General features: G+C 37.7%; 1 protein-coding gene across 3 annotated transcripts in view; it reads right to left on the bottom strand.

Annotated features, from left to right (window-relative positions):
* Nucleotides 1-23,097, bottom strand: part of CCDC6 (coiled-coil domain containing 6) — a 48,226-nt gene that overhangs the window by 19,157 nt on the left and 5,972 nt on the right. For all 3 annotated transcript variants that reach the window (XR_013775225.1, XM_079313278.1, XM_079313279.1), the window contains exons 2-3: nucleotides 9,722-9,871; nucleotides 2,595-2,723 (exon numbers count right to left, since the gene is read on the bottom strand). Coding sequence is in view for 2 of the 3 variants with exons in the window: in XM_079313278.1 (XP_079169404.1) it covers nucleotides 2,595-2,723; nucleotides 9,722-9,871 (279 nt within the window). In the remaining variant the exon portion in view is untranslated. The remainder of the gene's footprint in view (nucleotides 1-2,594; nucleotides 2,724-9,721; nucleotides 9,872-23,097) is intronic.

Here is a 23,097-nt window from a genome sequence, read left to right as displayed (position 1 = left end):
TTTTGACCATTAAAACAAGGAAACAAGGCAGTATTGCTTGCTTTTCAGACCTCAACCTTCCCTTTAGAGTATAATTCTTTTTAACCTTCCTCACACCCACTTGTGTTTCTTCTTTCTCTCTCTTACATACACTTACTTTGCTTCAAAATGCAGCTAAAATATCCATTGTATGTGTATTCTTGTATTATTGCTTTGTCAACTCTTTTGCCAACTTATTAACAAGCACAACTGCTCCCTCCTGAAATGGATGTCTTCCAAATCAATCAGAATTGAATATGCTCATCTCTGCCTATGCTCACTATGCCAAAATTTACTCTCTGCTTTTCATCTCTACCTTGCCCTTTGCAGCTTTAATTCTCTGCTGCTTTCCAAGAAAGTCTTTCACAATGATTTTACCATCACATATTCTTCTCCTTTCAAAGCAGACATAGGAGATGATTATTGGCAATTTAGTTATTTCTCATCTCCTAACTGCATCAATTCTAGTTTCTCACTACACTGTATGAAATAGAAAAGCAATTAAAAATAGTAACAGCAAGACTACACATACTTGGCCTCTGTGGGGCAATCCTGACAGCTATTTATTTCCTATTAAACCACTGAACTGTAACACAGAACATTATTGCTTGTTTTAACTGAGCCATTCAGTTAATGAAATAGTCACATGCTGTAAATTTCTTCACTATTTGCCTTCAGAGAAAAATGCTCTGCTGACTTCAAGCTGACTTAAAAAATTATTTCAGGTCACATTTGAACCTTAAGATCCAATTTAAGGAATTTAATTTTTAAGGAATAATATTCTATGCAACCACAAATCAGCTACCTAATGATCACCTGCAGTATAAGCAGTTGAGATGAAAAAAAAGCGAAGCAGAAAGGACACAAAGCATAGATAATCCACGTTCTCTATTTTAAAAATAACACTTGAGTGAACATATGTTTTAACTATCTGCTCACTGATTAGTGACAGATCTCAATGCAGCCCAGCTGAAAGCATTGCTGGAGTTCACCTTCCAAGCCCTGTTTAACAGGTGTTCTGAAGGTGGCATTGCAGATCGTGTCAATCCCTGCTCTTTAATTCCCTCTGTGTGCAATAAAGGCAAAATGACTCTCCCCACAACTTTGGATTGCCTCTTGCTAGGTACAGCACGTGCCCCAAGGCTGCTGCTTCAGCTGGTTAATTAGCACAATCAGCACTTTTAATTTGTGTGAGGAAAGAAAGTGTGCTGAAGCTCTAAGTAACCTGACATTTACTCTACCTTACTCTGAGAAAAAACAAAGGCATATGTGAACTGCATGTAAATTCACATGGAATTTCTAAGCAAGACTGACAGGCAAAATTAACATACTCACAAACAAAGTTTTCAAAGCCAGATACTAAAGACCTTTGTGCATCTATGCTTTTTGAACAGTGTATCACTGACATTCAGATGTAGCAAGAAGTTTCAAATTTTATGATATCACAAGTCTGTCTGTCCAGAATAAAAATAATAGCAGGAAGATTTCAGCCATGGCTCATGCTAACATTTCAAAGACAACAACAGCTTAGTATGTTCAGCTTACTTTGCATTTTGATTAAGTGGCAGCCGCCACCGCCACCTTGTGGCTAAGAGAGTTATTTCAACCTCATGCTAATTTCCATACTGGGTAAGGATTTGTTGGCAACTACCTTTTAATTTTTCAGTTTGTTCCATATGTCCCTCTGTATAGACAATTACCATGAGAATCAAGAGAATTCACTTGAACATTTAGGTAACCATTAACTAATTTATCCATATCAACAGAAAAAGAAGAATCATACAAAACTAGTAACATTTCAGATTACCAGCAACAAAACAGTTCCACGGCAGAAGAAAGCACAGATAACACACTATTACACCACCTGAATTACTGGACCTGCACATGACAGAAAATCAGGAGTCCTCTAACAGCCTACAGGTTTCATCAGTTTGGCTTTTAAGTCAAAAGGTCTCCTACCAACAACAATGAGATGCCTTGATGCAGATGCCTAAAATCAGACGTAAGAGCACTCCCAATGTCTAAACACCCCGCTGAAACACAGCCAAACAAGTGGTGCTTTATCTCTGCAATCTTCATGACTGTCTAGGGAGAAAGGGAGCTGTCAAACTTCAAGGCTTCTGAAGAATACACACAGCTGACAACTCTCAGTTCCAGGGCTGTGCTATCCAAGATGCCACCAAAAGCTGACCTAGAGCACAGCTAGACCACAAGCATCATTTAGTGCTTAACACCATCCGAGTTGACAGCCTTTTTCTCACAGCAGCACGAGTGGAAGCTGATGAACAGCAACAAGCAGCATTATTTACAAAAAAGCTGCATTTGCAAAAGTCACTGGCAAAAGCATGTCATGCTCTCCACCAGACATGAAAGCCCACACAAAAACTACTAATAGATAAAATGGTCATAAAAAAACTATTCCAAGTTTCTCACAATAAATTGTAACTTTTCTATAGCTTTTATATATTCTCAATACTACCCAGTTTTTTACACACTTAAAACATTAAGTCAAATCTAAGACAAAAGAAGGACTTCTTTTTTTTCTCAGTCATATAATGCTGCAATGAAAGAGTTACCTGCTCCAGGGTGAGCTGCTTCGAAATGGTATCATTTTCCAGTTTTTTAATCTTCTTCATCAGTTTGTTCACTTGAAATTCTTGTTCCTGTTCTAAATGCTGCTCCAGTTCAGCTTTCTCATGCTGCAGCTAAAAAATTAGGAGACATATAATATTTTAAACAAACAAAAGCATGACCTTAGGCACCTGTTATACATTTATTTAAACATTTATTCCTCCTGCACATTAAATTCTCTGCTGATGCTTCTCAAAAAACTTATAATGCACAACCCATCCAACAGCCCTTCCAACAGGAACATTTTTAACTGTGCTGCATATTTGCAAAGCAGAGAAAAGTACATTTCCAACTGTTGAATTACGTCAAATCAAAATAGGTTATTTTATATGCTATATATAATGCATTATAGGTACTTCCAAAAGAAAAAATCTATCATAATGTTCACAAAAGCATTAATTTCAACTAAATGCATTATCTCAAGAGCACCAAAGCACAAAATGCAGGTCTTAGCACTTCCTTCTCCAGACAGCTGAAAGCTGAAAACCGTGACTAGTCATACTAATGAAATTGCTGTGCAATGAGTTTACAAACAACAAAAAAATTTCTAATTTATTTTTCGATGCTATCAAAATCATACTGTCTTGATAACATAAAAATACTGGTTATTTCAAATCAATGCTATGTATTTTCTTAATACCAAAGGGGTTTTTTTTCATTTAATATGTCTAATGGAAAAGAAGAATTTAACTCTCAAGGCTCTGAAGCAGATGGAAACACAAACCCTCCTCATTCTAACATCAAGTATGGTTTGGAGTAGAGCCCCTCTGAGACAGGGTGTTAAGTCTTCCTGTGGATAAAACAGTGTGACTGGCATCATGGTAGAAACACGTGAACCTGACTCAGGGAAAGCAAATGTTATCAACAGACAATGGTGTAATTACATTGTGTTCTGAAATTGCAAGCACCTTTTTCCACCTGCTTATTTTTTCTATCCCAGTTCTTCTGGCTAACATGTAATATTCTGTAAGATCAAGGTGTTTAAATGTATGAGGAAAACCTGGGGAAATGGAGAGACACCTCGCAGTCACGGACACAAACCAAGACTGCTGAATAGCCACAGTGAAGTAATACTTTGATTTTGAAACAAGTTAAAATTGCTCCTTTGTTAATTCAGCTCCTTTTGCTCCTATTTAGAGATAAAATGGTCTGTGAAGTGCAGCCTGGCAGAGACAAGGCAAAAGGCTCATGGAAGAAGAGTACCAGGCAGACAGCAACTACTTGGTAATACACATATGGGAAAGGTTTGCCGTTTGTGTCTTCAGGGTTTGTCAGTACTGAGATTTGATTTTTCACAATTTAAAACAAATACCAGAATAGCAAACTCTTGGAATAGAAAATATTTGCTTCATTTCACAAATAGGGAGGAAAATATTACTAACACCCACAAAATATATGAGTGGTGTCTGTCACTCATATAGGGTAAAGTAACTTTTCCCTTTTATTTCCTTTGATCATAAAGACAAATCAAAACAATCAAAATTCAATTTTGATAAAACCTTAATTCTGAAGAATAGAATTGCAAACAATGAGAAAATATCCTCTGGCACAATACAAATAGATAGTGTTTCTTTTACTTAGTAAAAGAGTTTTTTCCAACTGTTTTTCACTAGATGCAATTACAGTAACAATGGTCTACAGATACACCTGCCAGCTAAAGAGAAGGAAAAATGTGTTAGAAAGTGTCACCTTGATGCCAATGTCTTAAAGATCTTGAATTACATATGAAAACTGAAGGAGAATTTTAAACTACACAAGATTAGAGATGGGTTTGGTGCAACAGAGACAGTGACTAGTTTGAAGTGAGAATGGGGCTATCAAACACAAAGCTTAGCAGGAGTGTGTGACTCCTTCACTTAAGTTCTAAACAATGGCAGCAATACTCTCTCTGCAGGAACAAGTGTCCTCATACAATGCAGGACCACATTTACCTTCCTTCCTTACTGTACTGGCTTACTTCTGAGATAGAGGGAAGTGTTTTGATGAAGTAATGGAGCCAATGCAAGGAGTTCTCCCTTACAAAACGAACCCTCATTTATCCCCCAGACTATGACCTTGTACAGCCTATTTTTAGGTATTCCAGGCCCTCAAAAGCTGTCTGCTTCTCCCTTCACTGCATCCTGAAAGTCCTATTTATTAACAATTTTGTATCAGCAGTTTGCCTCTTCTTTCTGTCCAGATGTTGATCAAATAATTGATGGATGAGCTGGCTGTTTATTCTGTACAATCCCATTAGCATCCTTGAGCTGACATGTGGTATTTTCGAGAGCAGGAAGGCTAATAGCGTACGTTTACAGACTTACAATTTTTTTAAAAATTGTCAAGAATCAGACTTACATAAGAAACATTTCTGTACAGACATCCAATTACTTAACTTGCCTGACTACACATGCTGTTACCTTGCTATGTTGTAACATCTTACTTCAAGGACAGCTAGTTGGACCAATTTGCACCTCCAAAAATACAAGGGTGTTGAAAAAAATCTGAATTTGATTTTGAAAGGAACTGGTGCACAATTTAAAGTAACTGACTCTTCAAGATTAAGCAATATTAAAAATGAATTCTTCTTTGGAGAAACCTTGTTTCACAAATGCTAAATTTTCAAGATTTACTACTTTCAGTTTCAAAACAGTAACTCAATACATCCATGTCCACCTCTGCAGGAACAGAGCCTGCATCAAAATGCTTCTCCTGATACTCTGCAAAATACTGCTACCATTCTATAATGACTGAGGATTGAGGATGCCATAAAAAAATTTTCCAAGCTTTCCAGAGACCCCGTCAGGTAAGCAAAAAGAGAATTACATGAAGTACAGGAAAATACAGCAAATGTATATAAGGCTTACAAGAACTTTTATCAGGGATGCATGTGATAAAAGTCTTTTGTTTACTGTAAGATCTCTGTTGAGATGCATGTGCTCCTTCATTACTGCAACACTCAACCTAGAAAATTAATAATTATGCAAAAACAAAGGAAATCTCTCATAAAATTGTATATTCATTCATTTGGTTTGCAGAGGCAGTCAGAAAACAACACTACTAAGCAATGGCATGGCACCAGAAAGACAGCATTATTTCAGTGGAAACACCTTTTATGTGCTACCATGTCTGTTTAGACTCAGTCTGGCATATAGTTGAAGGTTTCCAAATTGATTTCTTCCAATATTGCAAGCTTGATGTCAGCCTGTGTTTTATAACAGCAATGCACACAGTGCTGAACTGGGGGATTCTTGCTGGCTGTTAGAAGGAACACTGCAGCTCTGGCAGGCAGCTCCTACATTTAAAATGTTTTAACATTCAGGGAGCTCATTCCAGATGCCAGGCTGAATGAGAGGCATAAGCCCCTATAATTGTGACAAACAAAGGAACAAACACACAGGCACTGTGAAAAATGTCTCTCTGCTAAGTGCCTTTCAACAGAGTAACATGGCAGTAATTTTGAAACAGGCACAAAACTTGAAAAATTGAGAAAGTGCAAAGCACATGCAGTTTAGCAGAAGCACCTCTCCTCAGTTCCAAAATAGAAAGTTTTAGACAAAACAGATTCATATGCAATTTTTTCCCTTACTCATCCAAAAGGCAGGAAGGCATTTGATGTACAATGTCTGACAGCATGATTGCTGTAAATCGAGTACCAGGTCAGACCAAAACTGCCTGGCACACCCAGAGATTAAGAGTTAATTCCAAAGAAGAGTGGAGCAACCAACTGAAGACTACTGTATTCCTGGTTAAGTCATTATCCAAAGACTGCATCTAATTTAGTTAGAATTCCCTCCAGAGCAAAGATGCCAAAAATGGAAGTAGGCACTTATGAGTTCATTATTCTCCTAATAAAGACAATTGCTACACTCTAGTGAGTAATTTTAAGTATTGGCACTCACAAATCTCAGGAAATGTAAAAAAAAGGAAATTATCATTTCTTACCTTCCTGGTCTAAAAAACATTAGCCAGGAATGTAAGCCCTACATATAATACATATAATGGGAAGACTATCCAGTTACAGAAAATGTATTGTAATAAACTCTAAACTGCCCATGCAATGTGTGCCAATAATGCCCTCTTTTCTAAAAAATGAGGTTTTTTATAGTATCAGGAGTTTCTCCAATTTTTCATCTGCTTGTCTACATGGATACATTTTCCAACATTCATCACTGAAGAATCAAAACCTGCAGAAAACAGATAAACTTCCAGGTATTATTTTCAGTTCATTGCTGCTTAAAAAAATTGCCTGCAACTCATTGGTTTTCTAGTGTCAATTTACTAAGTCCATGATCTCTGAAGAGATGAAAAATTATTTTCATGGGAACATACATTAATATTTAAATATTCCCTAATTCTACAGGTAAGCTCTTTACTGGAGGGGACTATTTCTTCTGTATCATCTATAAGCTGCCAACCACATTACTGATGCTCAGGAGAATATATTAATACTTTGGTTTTGTATTTCACAGCAATTTTATCACATCAAAGACTTAATCAAGCCATGAAATGAGATCTTCATTCAGCACACACACAAACAGAATAATAGTTTTAATATTAAACTGCTTTAAAACAAGTCCTCCACCAGTACTGCAAGTCTTGAGCCACTGTAAAGGTATGAAAGGTAATCCAGAAGTATGGAAAACAGAACCTACTGACCACCATAAGGGAAGGTTTAATAACATTTGCAGCATATGCCATGAACAGAAACACCACTGGTGCCCACATACAAGCCACAAAGTTTCAGCTCTGGCTTTGTGGAGGAGCACTGATATAATCCTTATCTCCTCTGTGCACCAAAGTTTTCAGGTGAACCTCTAAGCAAGAAATTCCATGCCACTCACCCTTCACAGGCAAACAACCAACACAACCACCAGGATGTTGATGGCTGTTCTCTTTTTCAAGTTACCCGGGTTATTAGTCAGAGAGGACAAATTCACAATTTACTTTCGGAAATTGCTACCTAATGGTGCCCAGAGAAATTACACAGCTTCAAGTTGAACAATTTGGAACACAGGTTCATTTAAGAATTGCCATATTTTAAAAACTTCTGCTTGATATAACCTTTTTTATCCAAGGCTAAATGAGGCTCAAAGCAAGGCCACATGGAATGAAATCTTAGGCTGCAGATAATGGTCAGAATTTTACCTCTGAACTCTTGTAGTTATGGCTATGAAGCTTCTTCTTACAGCAGAAGCCTACAGCTTGCCTGCTGAAAGCTGAGTAATATTTATGGAATGATGCTGAATCCACAACTGAGGATTTTCTCCAGATGCTGTATGACAGATGAGAATAACTCCAGGTTTATGTCTGCATTCTGTTTCAGATGCTTCTCTGCATCTTTCCCTCACCAATGAGAATTAAGTTGCACCCATTTAAGGTTGCCAAAAGACAAACAGTACAACACCTTTCCATTTTTTTCATACATAACAACTAGCCAAGCACCTCCTTGGCCATTCTGAGAACAGTAGAGCGTTACCTTTTTCTTTATTTTGGGGCAACACTCAAATGATAGTTTCTTAAAGTCCATAGCAAAGAAGAATAAAAATAATTTTACTTTTTGGTTGATAAGAAGTTTATATTTCTCTTTGCAATGTGTGAACCTATTTTGTATAATTTTAGCAATTTAAGAAAGCTAAAGATAGTTCAAAAAAAACTGTTAAAACAATCTCTTGAATTCTAGGGAGAAGGCTAGGCATATTTGAAGCAATCACTTGATACAACAATTTACTTGCTGAAGAACTTTGTGGCACAAATTTGTATGCAAGGTCATTATATGACTTCAAAACCCTTCAAACAAATTAGGTGTAATTCATGTTTTTACTTTCAAAGTAAGTTTTAGTTTCCCCTTATAATGTATAGCACAGTCCCACATAACCTGGTTCTCTAACAGATTTTTACATCTCCCTTTCAATTAAAAAACATGTTCAATGTACCATTTCTCCCTTTACTGCAAGTGACTTCAGTGGAAAGCCTTTTCTATAGTGATATCCACATCTCACTTCCATTAGAAAAGAGCAGTTGATATCCATATTCTACTGCCATCTGCTTCTCTGTTTCTAATGAAAATATATGGCTTAGAAACCAAGTATGTGTCTTACTCAGAAATGTTCTTGTCAGTCCTCAAGAACAGCAAGGGGAAATAGCAATACCAAGTAAGGGGTATTTCATCTTGCTACTGAGCTTCCTGTGTGATAATAGACACCAAAGAGACAAAGTGAGAGAAGGGCCAGTTTCCAGCAACAAAAGCACCAGATGGGATCAGCTCCAGTGGTGTTTCCAAACACTGCATTTCCTAACTGCAGGGCAAAACATGCCTTCATTCTCCAGCTGCAGAACACAGCAATGCTTGCAACATACAAATTAGCTTCTTTTAAAGTGCTTCGTTTTTCATGACAAAGCTTAGAACTAATGGCATGAAAAAAGGCAGATCACATTAAACACTCCCCTAACTTACTGCATCCTACAGTGGCCAAAAGCAGGTATTTAGGCAAGACTGTGAGAACAGAGTAACCATGTAGAACACTTCCAACAAATACTTAACCACTTTTTGAAAATCAGCAACTTGGATAATGGAAAGAAGTATCTCTGCCACAAATAGTCCCAGCATCTTCAACTTTTTGCTTTTACCATCAAGCTGATGTGTTTTACTTCAACAGAAAGGACAGTTTTGTTACAGTATGGACAAACTTATAAAAAAAGTTTCCTTTCAGCATCACTGCACATTCTTGTATATAAACTTTAATATTTCATGGTAAGTATCAAATACTCCATAAAACCAAGCATGTTTCACTAACATTTTTAATCAATCAGTAACTCCTGTCTGGAAGACAGCTGACATTTACTGTAAACTACCCCCATTTTTTGCATCAGTATACAAACTTTCAGGTTCTCAAAGCTGAGTTCACAGATACAAATTTTAAAGCAACATTAAAAAAAAAAAAAGTCACTCACTACACTTCTTGTACTTTCTTTTATCAAGTGTCAGCTTTCCAACCTAACTGCTTTGCCCAGAGTGCAGTCACATGAACACAAAAGTTCAGACAACAGTCAGTCCTGAGGCTTCTGGGAGAAATGTAAGGGCACCAATTACCTGCATCAGTTTTCTTGAGAGCTCGTTAGTGAGAAATTCCTCTTCCTTTTCATAGTTTACTGCAAGTGTTTCTTTTTCTTTCTGCAGAGCTTGAATCTTCTTAAATAGAGTATTACTGATGAATTCCTCTTCTTGCTCTGCCCTTGCTTGCTGTGAAACAAAGACATAGTTTTCAGAAAAAATGAGCAAGTTTCCTTTCAAAAAAGCTGCAATCATTCCATTCCCCTTTACATGCCTATCATCCTGAGGCCTGCCTTTTATAACATTATAGCACCTCTATTTTTTTCAACCTTTTAACTTGAGAAGTTGCACCAGTGCTTTAAAGTAGCCTCCTCCCAACCAAACGCACAAACTGCCCAAACTTCATAAAAGCATTACAGATTCAGACACCTATTTTTACCCACTCTATGCCTGAAAAGGAATTCCTGTCTAAATGTTCTCCATTACTAGCACAGCTCAGACTGCTGTATGCACCACTGTGCCTCCTTTTCAGATGCATTAGACTGAGCTCTGCATTCCAGGATCAAATCCTCCTTTCCTTTCACCCCAAAATGTAGAGCTGCAGGCAACACAAGAATTTCTACCCCACCACCAGAAAAACAGATATGATACTCCTCACAACTGCTACTCCACTATGTACAACAGCAACTCACAAAAATGCCTTGGGGTAGCTTTACACAAGCTACTCTGGAAATATTCCCCATGCAGAATTACTAGAGGTGACAATTTCCATTTCAGCTTACTGCTAGCACACTGCACTGATCCACAAGAAAGCCAGCCTGGGACACTGCTCTCTTGTATTCCCAACAGTTCAGATGTTTGCATGTTTTTTAAGCATAAAGTTGATAAATGGAACATAAAAGTGATCTTTTGAAAGCCTGCTCTGAAAGGCCATGAAGGGTATTTCATATGGGCAAACAAATGATCACAGCTACAAACTGCTAGAGCCAACTCTTAATGCCACAGTTCAAAGCCTAGAACTGAATGACAGCAATACTGCATTTAACCAATAAGGCAAGAAAGTGTTAGGAGTGGTTTTACTACCTGCAATGAAATCCATTACTTGAACTGCACATATGTGATTGGCCCTGATTCTAATAAAATTACACCAGCTTATAGCTTACACAAACATTCTGCAAGCTTTATTTCAGTAAACATAGAGAGAGGAAAATTTAAGAACCAAAAGGTTATCTTCCATAATTTTCTGCTCAAAATGTGCCAAAATAACAATCTCTTTATACTTCTTGTAAACTGGAAAATGCTTGAAAGATTTAATTACACCAGTGATCTTTTAACTGGAATGATGCATTCCCTAGTGGTCCAAGTGCCAATTACTTAGACACCTCCAATGTCTAGGAGAAAAGTTAATTAAAGATCATAACTGTCTTTCAAATTAGTGAAACAATAGCACAATTACAAATTTTCCTCATAGTATAAGCACTATAATAAAATCTACAGCACTGGTATGGAAACTTTTCAGTTGAGTCCTCCTTCCATCAAATCCTTCTCTTCACAAATTTGTCTCTGCTTTCTTGTGCCTTCTCCCATCTCTACTTCTTTCTTTTCATGGCCCTTTCTTAGTATTTATCTGCCATCAGCTCCCTTCTCCCTGGAGCTGGGACAAACTCAACCCGAAAAAACCAAAAAAATAAAAAAGAAAGAAAAGAAAAAGCCAGGTCAGGCAGAGTTTGCTGGCTTGGCAGCTTAGGTCCAGCACAACACCTCTCTAATGTACTGTAGCTCCACAGCAGAGAACAGCTACTCCAGCATGTTTAACAGGGGTATTATTACCTGTCACATCAAGAAAATAGAGAGTTGTCAAGGAGGTCTGAAGAAATGTTACATTGTCAGCCCAATCTCAAGAGATTGAAACTCCTGGAATCTAACTGATCTGAATAACACCATCTATCAGCTTCTAAAGGTGGATTTACTTAGAGCTACTAACCATCTTGTCTTCAGAGACATTGCAGAACAGAGTAAACAAGTCAAATTGCAAGTGCTCATTGTCCACAAATCATTAAAATTCATGCACACTGTTCCAAAATCAACTCCTCCACTGCCTTCGCTACATAGGATTTCTACTTGTGTCTGTTTTTCAATAGTTCAGACAACTGAAGACAGTAATACAGACCAAGCTAACAGAAGACAGTAACGCAGACCAAGTCTACCTAAAATTAAATTAGAAAGCACTTGGTTCTGAAAAACAAAAGAATGAGGGTGTTTTTGCTTTGATTTCTATTCATTTGTAAGTTGTACAGATTTGTTCTGCTCATGCTTTGCACTATCAAAAACTCTAAAATCCCATTATTATAGCACCGGGCCTGCACAGGAGTTTGCCAGATCCTGGTGTCACATTAACGATGGTGCTCAGGCTGCCAAGGTCCCTGTCCCGGCCAATGCCTCTCCTTTGTGCCCACACGGGAGCTCATGAGGCCAGGCAGCAGGCCAGCACAGGCTGAGGAGACACCCAGAAATTAAGCCTTTCCCTTCCTCCTCCCGTCTTCCTTTCCTGCATCTGCTGCCCCAGCTGGCACGGCACACAAGCAGCACGCTGGCAGCAGGAACAAGCGTGAGCAGCCCCGCCCTGCCATCACCCTGTGCCCGCAGCACGCAGACAGTTATTTATACTAGGTAAAAAGCACACAATTCATTACCATATTTCTTCTCAATTTAATACTGAAACTTGACCTTTATCTTGTTAGTCATTAATTGGCGATAGCTAAATTATCACAAGGAATAGTTCATGTTTACCTAAGTATTGCCTAAAATCTTGAAATCTGTTCTCATTTAGCCGATAATCAAACTGATTTTTTCCAGATGTGAATACACTGTTTTTTCAAAGCGATAACCTGTCTTTCTGTAAGTATCTGTATTTGAAAAGAGGCTTGATATCATCAGCAAAAAAAAAAAAAAAAAAACAAAAACTGTATACAGAAACCAGAAATGCAAGGTCTTTCACAAGGAAACAGAGTTCTTGGTTTTCCTCTATTACCCATATCATAGTCAACATGCAAAAATACTAACACAGCCATTTACTCTGTTCTGTGTACCATATTACAAAATAAATTGCTAAGGCACTGAGTGATACAAAATGATAACACCTGATCAGTCAATCTCTGGAAACCTGAAACAAGCAATCTACTTTCACCACAGATTTTCTGCACAACAACAGACAGATCTGCCTGTCTCCCATGTCTCAAAACTCCAAGCACAGCTAATTTGGAGCATTCCATGGATGCATCCACTAAGGAAAATCTCTACTTACTGTGGTCAAGACCATAAATACAAGAGCTATCATGTTACTCTTAATTCTTGATTTCCTGTGAAGTGAGATAAAAAGCACCTCAGGCATATAAACCACAAAAAACCTCTTACATGTTTGAAGAAGAAAATCCTACTATTTTTATTGCAGAAGCTTGTGAAATCCTGATCACTAGTAGAGCTGATACATGAAATATAAAAATCTGTCCTTGTGAACTTATATTCCAAGTAATTTTAAAAGAACTAAGAAACATTTTCCTAAACTTTACATAATAAGCAAGTATCATATTAGGAAGTGAGCTGTACTGAAGTTCTTTTTCCATGTGCTGCATATACTACCATAAACTGGAAGGTTTGCCCTTAAAATATTTTCTTTCTCTCAGTTCTTGTGAATACCCCTTTAGCAGACCAGGTTCATACTACTGAATTTCTCTCTGTCCTCTTGGTTCACAGGCAGGAGCTTCTGTTTCTGGTGGGATGCCCTTTTTCTATATCACTGCACCATACACTGACCACACTGCTCTAGTGGCACTGTATTAGATGAAGCAGCAAAATCCAGTACTTCTGATGATGCATCACAGTCACAAAAAAGAAAAAAAAAAACCAAAATAAACCTCTTAAAAAATCCCTTCCTACCACTAGCTTGTCTAAAAGTCTCACAAGACTTCCTGACACTGCACAGCAAGCAAGTTCAACAACCCAATTAATACCTACTCTGCAGTCAGTATCAGCACATTATCAGTGACCTGACATGAATATGTTCGTGCATTTTAGTATTAGGTGTCATTTTGGACAATTTCCATAGTAAACATTTCATAAACTGCTCCAGGCAGTCGACCACCTGCAAGGCAGATGCCAAGCATGCCCAGCCTGCATCACCTGTCCCCAGCAGCATCCAGGGCACAGGTGACACAAGATTTCGGAGGATCTTGCTGGAAACAGCCTACCAAGCATTGTTTTGATCTAATCCACCCTTAAAGGTCTTCTATCTTTATGTCAAGAGGCACCATGACCTCTTTACCTTCCATCCAACTTTTCAGTTCCTGCTGACAGGGCCCTGTGGACAATGTAACCCTGTAGATGGAGCTGAAGAGCAGTTTAATCTGACACAAGAAACTCAATCTTTGCAACTCAATATAGACTGAAAGGGTTGGGACAGCTTCGGGAAGAGATGATCTCAGCCGCTGCACATGTTACACTGATATTGTTCCCTTACAGGAGAAACTTCTACAGTGCAGCTATTTTTTTCTTACAAACCTTACAGCTGCATCTGCAACAACCACAGTGCATGCAATGTGCCTTACAGACATGGAGAAACATGAAGCACTACAAGAACAGAAGTCAACAGCAACTCAGAGAACTCCCACTGCTGCCAGAGGCAGCAACTACCCAGCAGCACATTCCTGGCTGCAAGGGCTGAAGGACAAGGAATTCCCACCCAAGTTCCAGTAATGATGTGGGGACAGCTTTCCCCTCATCCAAGGAAAGGTATTTCTTTCAGCTGGGTGGCCTGTCTGAAAGAAAAGAGCGAATGCTCTTGTGGTTGAAGTGGTGAGCTGGAATTCAGGTTCTAGTGTCAATTTGTACTAGGATTTCCTGTCTAACCTATGACAAACCCCCAGGGTAGTTTCCTCAGTTCTGACACAAAACTACCTTTTTCTTTTTATTCTTTTCCCTTCTTTAGGATGAGTTTTCAGGAGTTGGAGAGCAATATAAAGAACCATGCATTTTTATCTTTGGGCATACACTATCTCCTAGAAGCCCCAAACAAGCAGTAACATTTTTGAATACTTCCTTCAAGACCCCAAGCTGCTGGGCTGACTTTTTTTTTTTTTTTTAAACACAGACCTGGCAGTGTAGGAAGAAAGCATTTTTTTTGGCTTCTAAAAATAAACAAACAAATAAAAAGACATCACCCTCCAACCCCCCCCTAGAAAAATAACAAACTTACAGGCTTACCAAAAATTACATTCCAAATACACAAAGGAAAAAATAAATATATTATTGATTCTCATCTTGAGAACTTCAACTATTCTAAACATTATCTATTGTGTAACACTAAAGCCAGTGAAGCAGAATTGCTTCAAAGAACAAGTCCTATTATATTACAGCTATTCAGTAGATGAGCTCTGCTGCAAGAGACAAAAAATACATGTTTGTTATTATAATAACACAATTTATTACTGCAATAATAAAGGAATACCTTTATGAAAAGCTACCATTTAAAGTAATAAAATACAGTTCCTTTTAATCTCCATTTATAGGTGGAAATTCTCTGTCCCCTTCATTCCCCACCTCCCTCCTTTTTAAAAGGTCATTTCAGTTTTAGCCAGACATGCCAAAACACCTCTGTCACAGCACTTGTGCCACCAGCTCCAGGCACAGCAAGTTCTTCCATCCATAACTACCAAGTGATCTAACATATGGCCACACAAATCCACAATAGATGCAGACTGACTAGAGAAATGAGCTGATTCAAACAACACAAGAAATACATTTTTCTCCCAAGTCAGTTTTAACCACAATCAAGTGTTTTCAGCTCAACATCGCTCATGCAGGTTTGTGGGACCTTCTCTCAAAAATTCAGGTGCACACGTCTTGTGGTTTGGGAAGAACACTTGAAAAAAGCCCTCAGAACTGACCAGTTTCCTAAACATAAAAGTGACTGATAATCTTTCATGCTAAAAAAATCTCTTAGCATCAGCAATGAAATAAATTGTTTGATGGTATGCAATCCCATTGTACACACTTCTTTTTCTGCATTTTGATGTTGACCTGAAAGTCTTGCACAACTGAAACACACGTGGTAAAAACAAAATAAGGAAGTTATGAAAACAAGCTCATTTGACAAGCGCAAATATTTATAAAATGCATGCATTTGGCTAATTACAAACTAAGTGTAACAAGCTATATGAATTTCATAATTAATGCAACCAATTCCTGAATTTACTTACATAATTAAAAAAAAAAATAAACAGCTTTCTTCAAAACACAAAAATAAAATAACATAGTCCATTAAAGAGTTTTTATCATATCAAAATACTGGCATTAAGTAGCTAATAAAAATGCATCATGAGAAAAAGTCACATTTTCTGTGACCAACAAAATGTCAAGATAGGGCCTAGAAAAATATATCAATAACTTTTACTGAGCAGTTTAACCATGACCACACTATGCAAGTCTTAATGTAACTGAAGATTATACGGTAATAAAGCTCATAAAGGAAAAAGTAGCAGGGTTATACAGGCACACATTAAGCACTTCCTACTCTGAACACACAACATGGCAACTTAAGAATCTGACTATTCATTAGACATATGCTTTATAGCTCTTACTTTTCATTCACTTAAACATCATCATGTAGAACAAGCTCCCAGACACTTATCAGGGCTGGAGTCTCTGCTTCCAGCAAATGAGCTGTAACCCGAGCCAAGAGAAGTCACAGGCCAAGGCAGGAATGACCCAGCAGGAAAATTAAATCTAGCCTGCAGACCTTTCCAAATGGTTCTATTTCATAGACCCTTCCTCTGTCCCATGGCTGCACAGGCACTACACATTTCCTACACTTGCTGCATTTTCAGCAGCACTGATTTCCAGTGCATGTGTAAAGTATAACGTATATAAGCACAAACAAACCCACTGCCTCCAAGTCCTCAAATTCACTGCATACAAGCAAACACTGCTTCAAAATGCACATTAAATGTTCCTCAGAAGGGCTGTAATGACTGCACATGCAAACACAGCCAGGAAGGCACCAAAAATGGGGTCCATTGAAACAATTCCCTCATCAGCCCAGCGCAGGCAAGGGACCATTCCCAGCACAGGGCTTGGACAACACATCTCCAGATGATGAGTTTTGCAGGAACTTCCCCATTTTTGCTAGTTTGTACCCAGTCAAAGATTAACAAAGACAGCCAATATGGAAAATACAGCTACACTGTCATATCAAACTCTGAACCAAAGTTTGAAATACCTCTCTCTATTAACCCTTTACTGATGACTACTAGAAGGAAATTTTTACTTCACTCTTTGACTTCTAGTTGAACTGTTTCACTACTGGATTTTTTGTACTGGAAATAGTTTGCTAGTTAATAAATAGTGTAAAACAAATGGAAAACAGAAGCATGTGGAACAGGTTTTGCTTTTGCTCAGCCTCAATATAAAAAATGCTGACAAACATCCCAAAGATGCACATGTACACTTAATAAAATGATTTGCAGTTTTATGTTTAGTTTGTCTGAATTTTCAAATGCAGATACTTGCCAATGTGAAAGATAGAAAAAAGATCGTATTGTTCATAGCTAATCTCATAGCATATACTGTTTTGCTGGAGGTGGTGTGTATTAGTAATTTTCCACTGCCTGTATGATCACTGGAATAACCATCCATTTTAAAATGTAGTTTGTTCAACCTGCATCTACAATGCTCAAATATAACGAAATCTGGTTGTTACGCTACTTAGAAACTAATAACAAGTTAATTCTAAACAACATCACCATTAGTACTACAACCTACAAGGAATGTAGCACGCCAGTACAAATTATTCTGATATCAGATGTCTAATACATAAACACTTCTTTAATTAATATATTTTAAATTATTTTTAGTCTATTTTCTGCCCACTGATAAATCAACATTTACACTCAATATAACCACACATTAACTAGTTCACTTTGCTGGACTGACCAATTAGGAAACTCAAAACTGCACACTCCCAAAATTTCAGAGCAGGAACAGCAAAAGATTTAGCAGAATACGAGTGGACTATTAGGTGACTAACTTAATACCCAGCTTCTGTTCAGTGGTATGTGGGTGCTAACAGGCACTGAGTTATGTTCTAAAATAATAAACTTCTGCTCAAAATGCAACCACAGCAAACTCCTGTTACAAGCAGCTCTGCAGCCACAACTGTTTCTCTACTCAAAGGCAAAAGGGCACAAATGAAAGCAGTGAGTAGAGATTTAACAGTCACTCCCCACAAATAACCTTCACGAAAATCCTACTGTACTTCATGTAGTCCAGGTAACTCATGGCAAGCATGTAAATATGACAAACATGTTTGTCTTCATCAGACTACATAAATAAGAGTTGAAGTGTAATTCTGTTATACCCAGGTTGTTGAGATAGCAGGTACCAGACTCTGCTGCATGGTATGTGCCATGCTGTGTCACCAGCATACCACAGGGAATTAGCAGCAACTGTCCCTGTTCCCAGGCAGAAGACTGCAAATTTTCTCACTTCCACTGGGTCCTGAGCACCAAGTACCTGTGCATTCATCATTGTTCCCTTCTAGGTAAAAGTGACTTTCAGCACTTGTGGATCCTTGTTCCAAGTGTGTATAACCTCTGGTATATCTATATCAAGCAACCTGTCCTCCTTTAAGTTTTTTAAAACTAGGGATAAAGACCACCAGATAAAGATCCATTTATGGATCTTTTCAAACTGTAGAATCTTCACCATGTAATTTCTTAATTTTCTTTAAACCCCTTAAACCCTTTTTATTTGGTGGTGGAGAAGTAGGAAATGGGACTTGTTGTTGGGTTTTTGTTTGTTGGTTTTATATGACAAATTTAAACACAGCTTAGGTAATCATTAGAGATAGCAGTATTTTTCCCCGCTGTAGCAAGGTGTCCTTAGCCACTCAACACAAATAACCTCTTACAGACACTGACTTTCCAGAGAAACACTTTCACAGTGATTAACAAAAGCAGGAGATGAAACTGTCATTATTTATAATCATACCTTTTCTTAAACCAAACTAACATATTCACAAAGTGAACACAACAGTGAGCAACCCACTGTTAAGGGACATTAGCTTGAGCTCCATTATAGAAAAATAAATCTTTTTACTTACCCCTCCTAGGAGTCTGTGAGTAGTTTTTTGTTGGGGTTTTTTTTTTCCTTCTCTAAAGTTTGGATACCTTACAATACCTACCACAGTATTCCAAAGAGCAATATCTTTCCAGGCTTTCAAGGTAAGAAACAAATTTATCAATGTAGTGTACGAAAGTATGAAGAGGAATACAAAAAAATACATGCTTTGCCTTTGTATTCTGTGTCTCTGGCCCCTACAAACAGACATTTGCAGGATGTGGAGTTGAAAATTCATCCCATACAGAACTGGAGAAGTAAGTCTAACACACAGGAAGTTTTAGGAAATGCTTACCTACCTTTCCATTCACAGAGCAAGGACATTCCAGCTACATATACCAATATTCAGAGAAAAGGGATTTGTTTTTCAGATCTAGTTTCTCTGATCTGGATATTTCAGAATTACCCTTCTCTGAAACAGACTTTGGGAGTGTCCCTCTTCTTGACCCAACCAGGCTTCTAGGGCCTGTGAGGACAGAGGTTTTGCCTAGCTAATAATTTCAGGCAACACTAACCATGACAAAATGTCCACTGTTCATTTTTAACAGATGTGAAAAACACATACCCTTTAAAGCTCTTACAAAAGAGGTGGTTAAAACCTTACATTTTGCAAATTTTATAGTAGTGGCTTTTGCTGTTTATTTGAAAATGAAGTAAAACCAAGTGGAAATCCCACCACCTGGTGAAAGTAGAATTTAAACTGTAAGTTACAGAAAGAAGCTTAACTTTATATTGCAGCATCCTAAACATTGCTGGGTTGTACCATGTCTGACTTGTTAAGAAATATTTATACTTTCTCTCAGGACCAAAGGATATCACTGTGGGAATTATTTATATATGTGGTAGGAGTTTTAAGTATGATTAGCACCACCACCACCAAGTGAACTAGAAAGGCCTTAGCTTTACAGTAATAAGCAGAAGCATCACATTTTAGGCAGTTTAAAGAATTAAAAGCATCTGAGGAAACTTTACAGACAGCTGAAACACTGCTAGGCTGTTTCCATCTACAACAGGGCTGAACAGATGCTCATCTACCTCACTAAGCCCTTCCCAAACTGAGACCAGATTGTGTGTAATATTAGAAATTTCAAATTAAGTAAAATTCAGAGCTGAGAGAGGAAGAGAAGCCGTATCCAAAGAGTTTCTCCATCATTTAGACTATTAGCTGAGGAAACACTTATTTTCCAGGAAAAAACTGCTAAAAGGAATGCACAAAGGGATAGAGGACTCTCAGTAGCTGAAAGGATTGTCCCCATAGGCACCAATTAGCCTACAATGCCTGCATTTTACCTGAATAGTTAAAATAATTACTACTCAAGTGCCAGGATTAGAAATTGTTTCAATATTTCTGTAAAAATTGCTTCAGCTTTTATCATGCACCCCACAGAAAGAGATGTGAAACCTGCACATCTGTAATTTGGAGTTCCCTACTTAAGACACGCTTTTACTGTGGAATACTTCACCTCAACTGTCTTGCTGTCATTTTCACTTTGTTCTCCAACCCATACATTGAAATAGGACACTAACAGAATACCTAATTAAAGGTCAAGACACATCTTCAGCCAGACAGAATGACCTGACTGAAGAAGAGGAACTGGAGATGTTCCCTTCAGGACATCCCCAGGCTGCTGCATTGGAAGCAAGACATCACAAGAATGTTTTCTGTTACACATCCAGGGAAGCTTGCTTTATATTGTAATTTTTGCCTCTCTTTTAGAGCATGTTTCTGTCTCATTTCCATTCACTCTGTTTGAATCTCAAATCCTGTGCATAATTCAATTTGTACATTTTGAGCCTATTCTTCCTCATTTTGCGGTTTTGTTTTTTTTTTTTTCCTTTAAGAGGAAGACAGAAAGGATTCACCTCTTGCTCTCCTGCTAAATTCAGCAACTTCCCCCCAAAAAGGAGCAGCAAAGCAACTGTTTCTCTTACTCTTTTTACAAGGCTATGATGGGATACATCAGATGTCCGCTGCTGACAATTTTCATTCCTGTGAAGGACAGCACTGGCACATTTCAATCACATTACAAGGTCTGTTTGTGAGACACTGGCATTCCATTCTCTTGCAGCACCCCACAAGTCCAGCTGCCTGATCATCTTGCTTGCAGCTGCCATAGAGTCACCAATGGCTTCAATGGCTTCCAGCCCCCACCTGGAATCCCACCCAAGCATGCTTTATGAGATGTAGCAAAAGCAAATCTTTTGTGAAGTCTCCAGCAGATGCATAAGCTTGCTCAATACAGATCAGTATTATCTGCTCAATTACTACAAGAAGCTTCAGCACTGAGAGACTGTAGCTGAAAATACACTCTGTGTATACTAACCCTTAAAACCAAGAACTTGGAAAACAACAGCTTCAACATTAAAGTCAGTATCAGCAGTAGGAAGAAATAAGCATTAAGAACAAGTAAACAAAATTAACAACTGCAAAAAAAACCCAAAAAACATAGACCACCACATACCTACCCTGGAAAAAGAAAGAGTTCAAAAAAGTTAAATAATTTTCCTTCAACCTTTGAAATCAATATTCAAATTCAAACTCCATTAAAGTCAAAACCACAACTAAAATGAAATACAGGATTTAAAAACTATTCTAAAATCTTGTCTATACTAGCTTTCTAATACTGGGATCAGCAACAGCACTAGAAGCACCAAAAACCTCAATACTGATTACTAAATCAGCTGATGTGAATAATGCAAAACTCAATAGTCATTTGGGCAAGTGACTAAAAAGAAGCTTAAAAATATCTGGCAGATATACAGCAGGAGCATATATGACTATTTTTTCTTCAGTTATAAGCAAACCTTTTGTTAGGTGTAAAATGCAGTAAAAAACAAAACAACCTCTCCTTCAAAATGCTTTTAAGTCACTGGAGATACACAAAATAGAATGGCCCTTAGTCTCAGTAAATGTTCAAACCTGACAATAAAGAGCATTCTTAAAATAAGAGCCGATTACAAACCAGTTCGGATACAGAATTCATGACACAAGCTCAATAAGAAAGTTCATTTAAGAAGTAAAAATACTTCCCATGCAGAATAGCAAGCCTACAGAAATACCAAGAACTTTGCATTATTAAAAATTCCCAAAAGTACTCTACAATTTCAGTTCTTATTTCCCTTTCATCCCCAAAGTAATTCAGAGCAATATGCCAGTAGGCCTACTGACTGAAGACATTCCACCATTATTAAATATGGGAACATCACATAAAGTAACTGATAAAAACGTATAGTTGTTGAATAACATTTAAAGGCAAGCAAAACTAGGTGGTTATCAGAGTTTGGTATCAACCCATTGGCAAACAAACTAATTTACTGTATAAAGGACAGAAACTTAAACAGGTCATTCAGCATGGTTTTCAAGAACAAGTTGTGGCAGATAAGCAAAAATTCATCTTTCAGCCAAGGACTATTTGTAATAAAGATAACCACAAAGGTGTAGGGTGTGTATAAGGTATCCATATGAGTTTTTCATTTAGTAATATGTGCCAAACATTATTTTTAAATGGTTGTAAAGTATACACCAGGATTTCCAGAGTAGCTGACTGACCTCAAAAATACTCATCAGTGGGAAATTCCATTTCACCAACATGTACTAAGCAGGATGTTGTTTAAAATATTCCCTGCACAATTAATTCTCTGCACTAAATGAAGTGCTACTGGACAATTCAGTACAAATTGGACCTGAACAAGGCATAGGTGTGCAACTTTATTTCTGCCAAATTAGCCAAAGCACACAGCAGCAAGCTCATTAAAAACAACTGATGACACTGCATGAAAAAAAACCCATAAAATAAGTGAAGTTCCAAATTAAGCTATCAGAAACATTTGTGCAAATCTGAAGCAGGAAAGGATGTTTAGACTAGACCAGTGCATCAATATTAATTATATTAATTCGACACTTTGGATTTCAGCATCTCAGAGCCTGGGAGCTTAAGTTTAGTTTGTCAATGTAAACGAAAGTTGCCTGTTACAGCCTGTATCTTCATGAGGAGAAAGCAGAGGATCCAGAATACTCATTAACCCAGCCAAAAGGCACAGCAGGAACCAATAACTCAGCCTTGATGAAACTGATGGGAAGAACAGGAGGCAGGACACTGGAGCTTTTACAAGCACAGTGATTCTTCATCTTCAAGAGTCTTCAAATTGAAGCTGGATACCCCTCCCAAAGACAAATTCAAAGTTAGTTATAAGGCTTAGTGTGGGAAGAACTCACAACACCACATGACCAAAATTAAAGCAGA

This window comes from Erithacus rubecula (genome assembly GCF_903797595.1).
Source record: "Erithacus rubecula genome assembly, chromosome: 9".
Lineage (NCBI taxonomy): Eukaryota > Metazoa > Chordata > Aves > Passeriformes > Muscicapidae > Erithacus > Erithacus rubecula.
The sequence above is the reverse complement of the archived record's forward strand: the minus strand, read 5'-3'. Positions and strand labels throughout refer to the sequence as shown.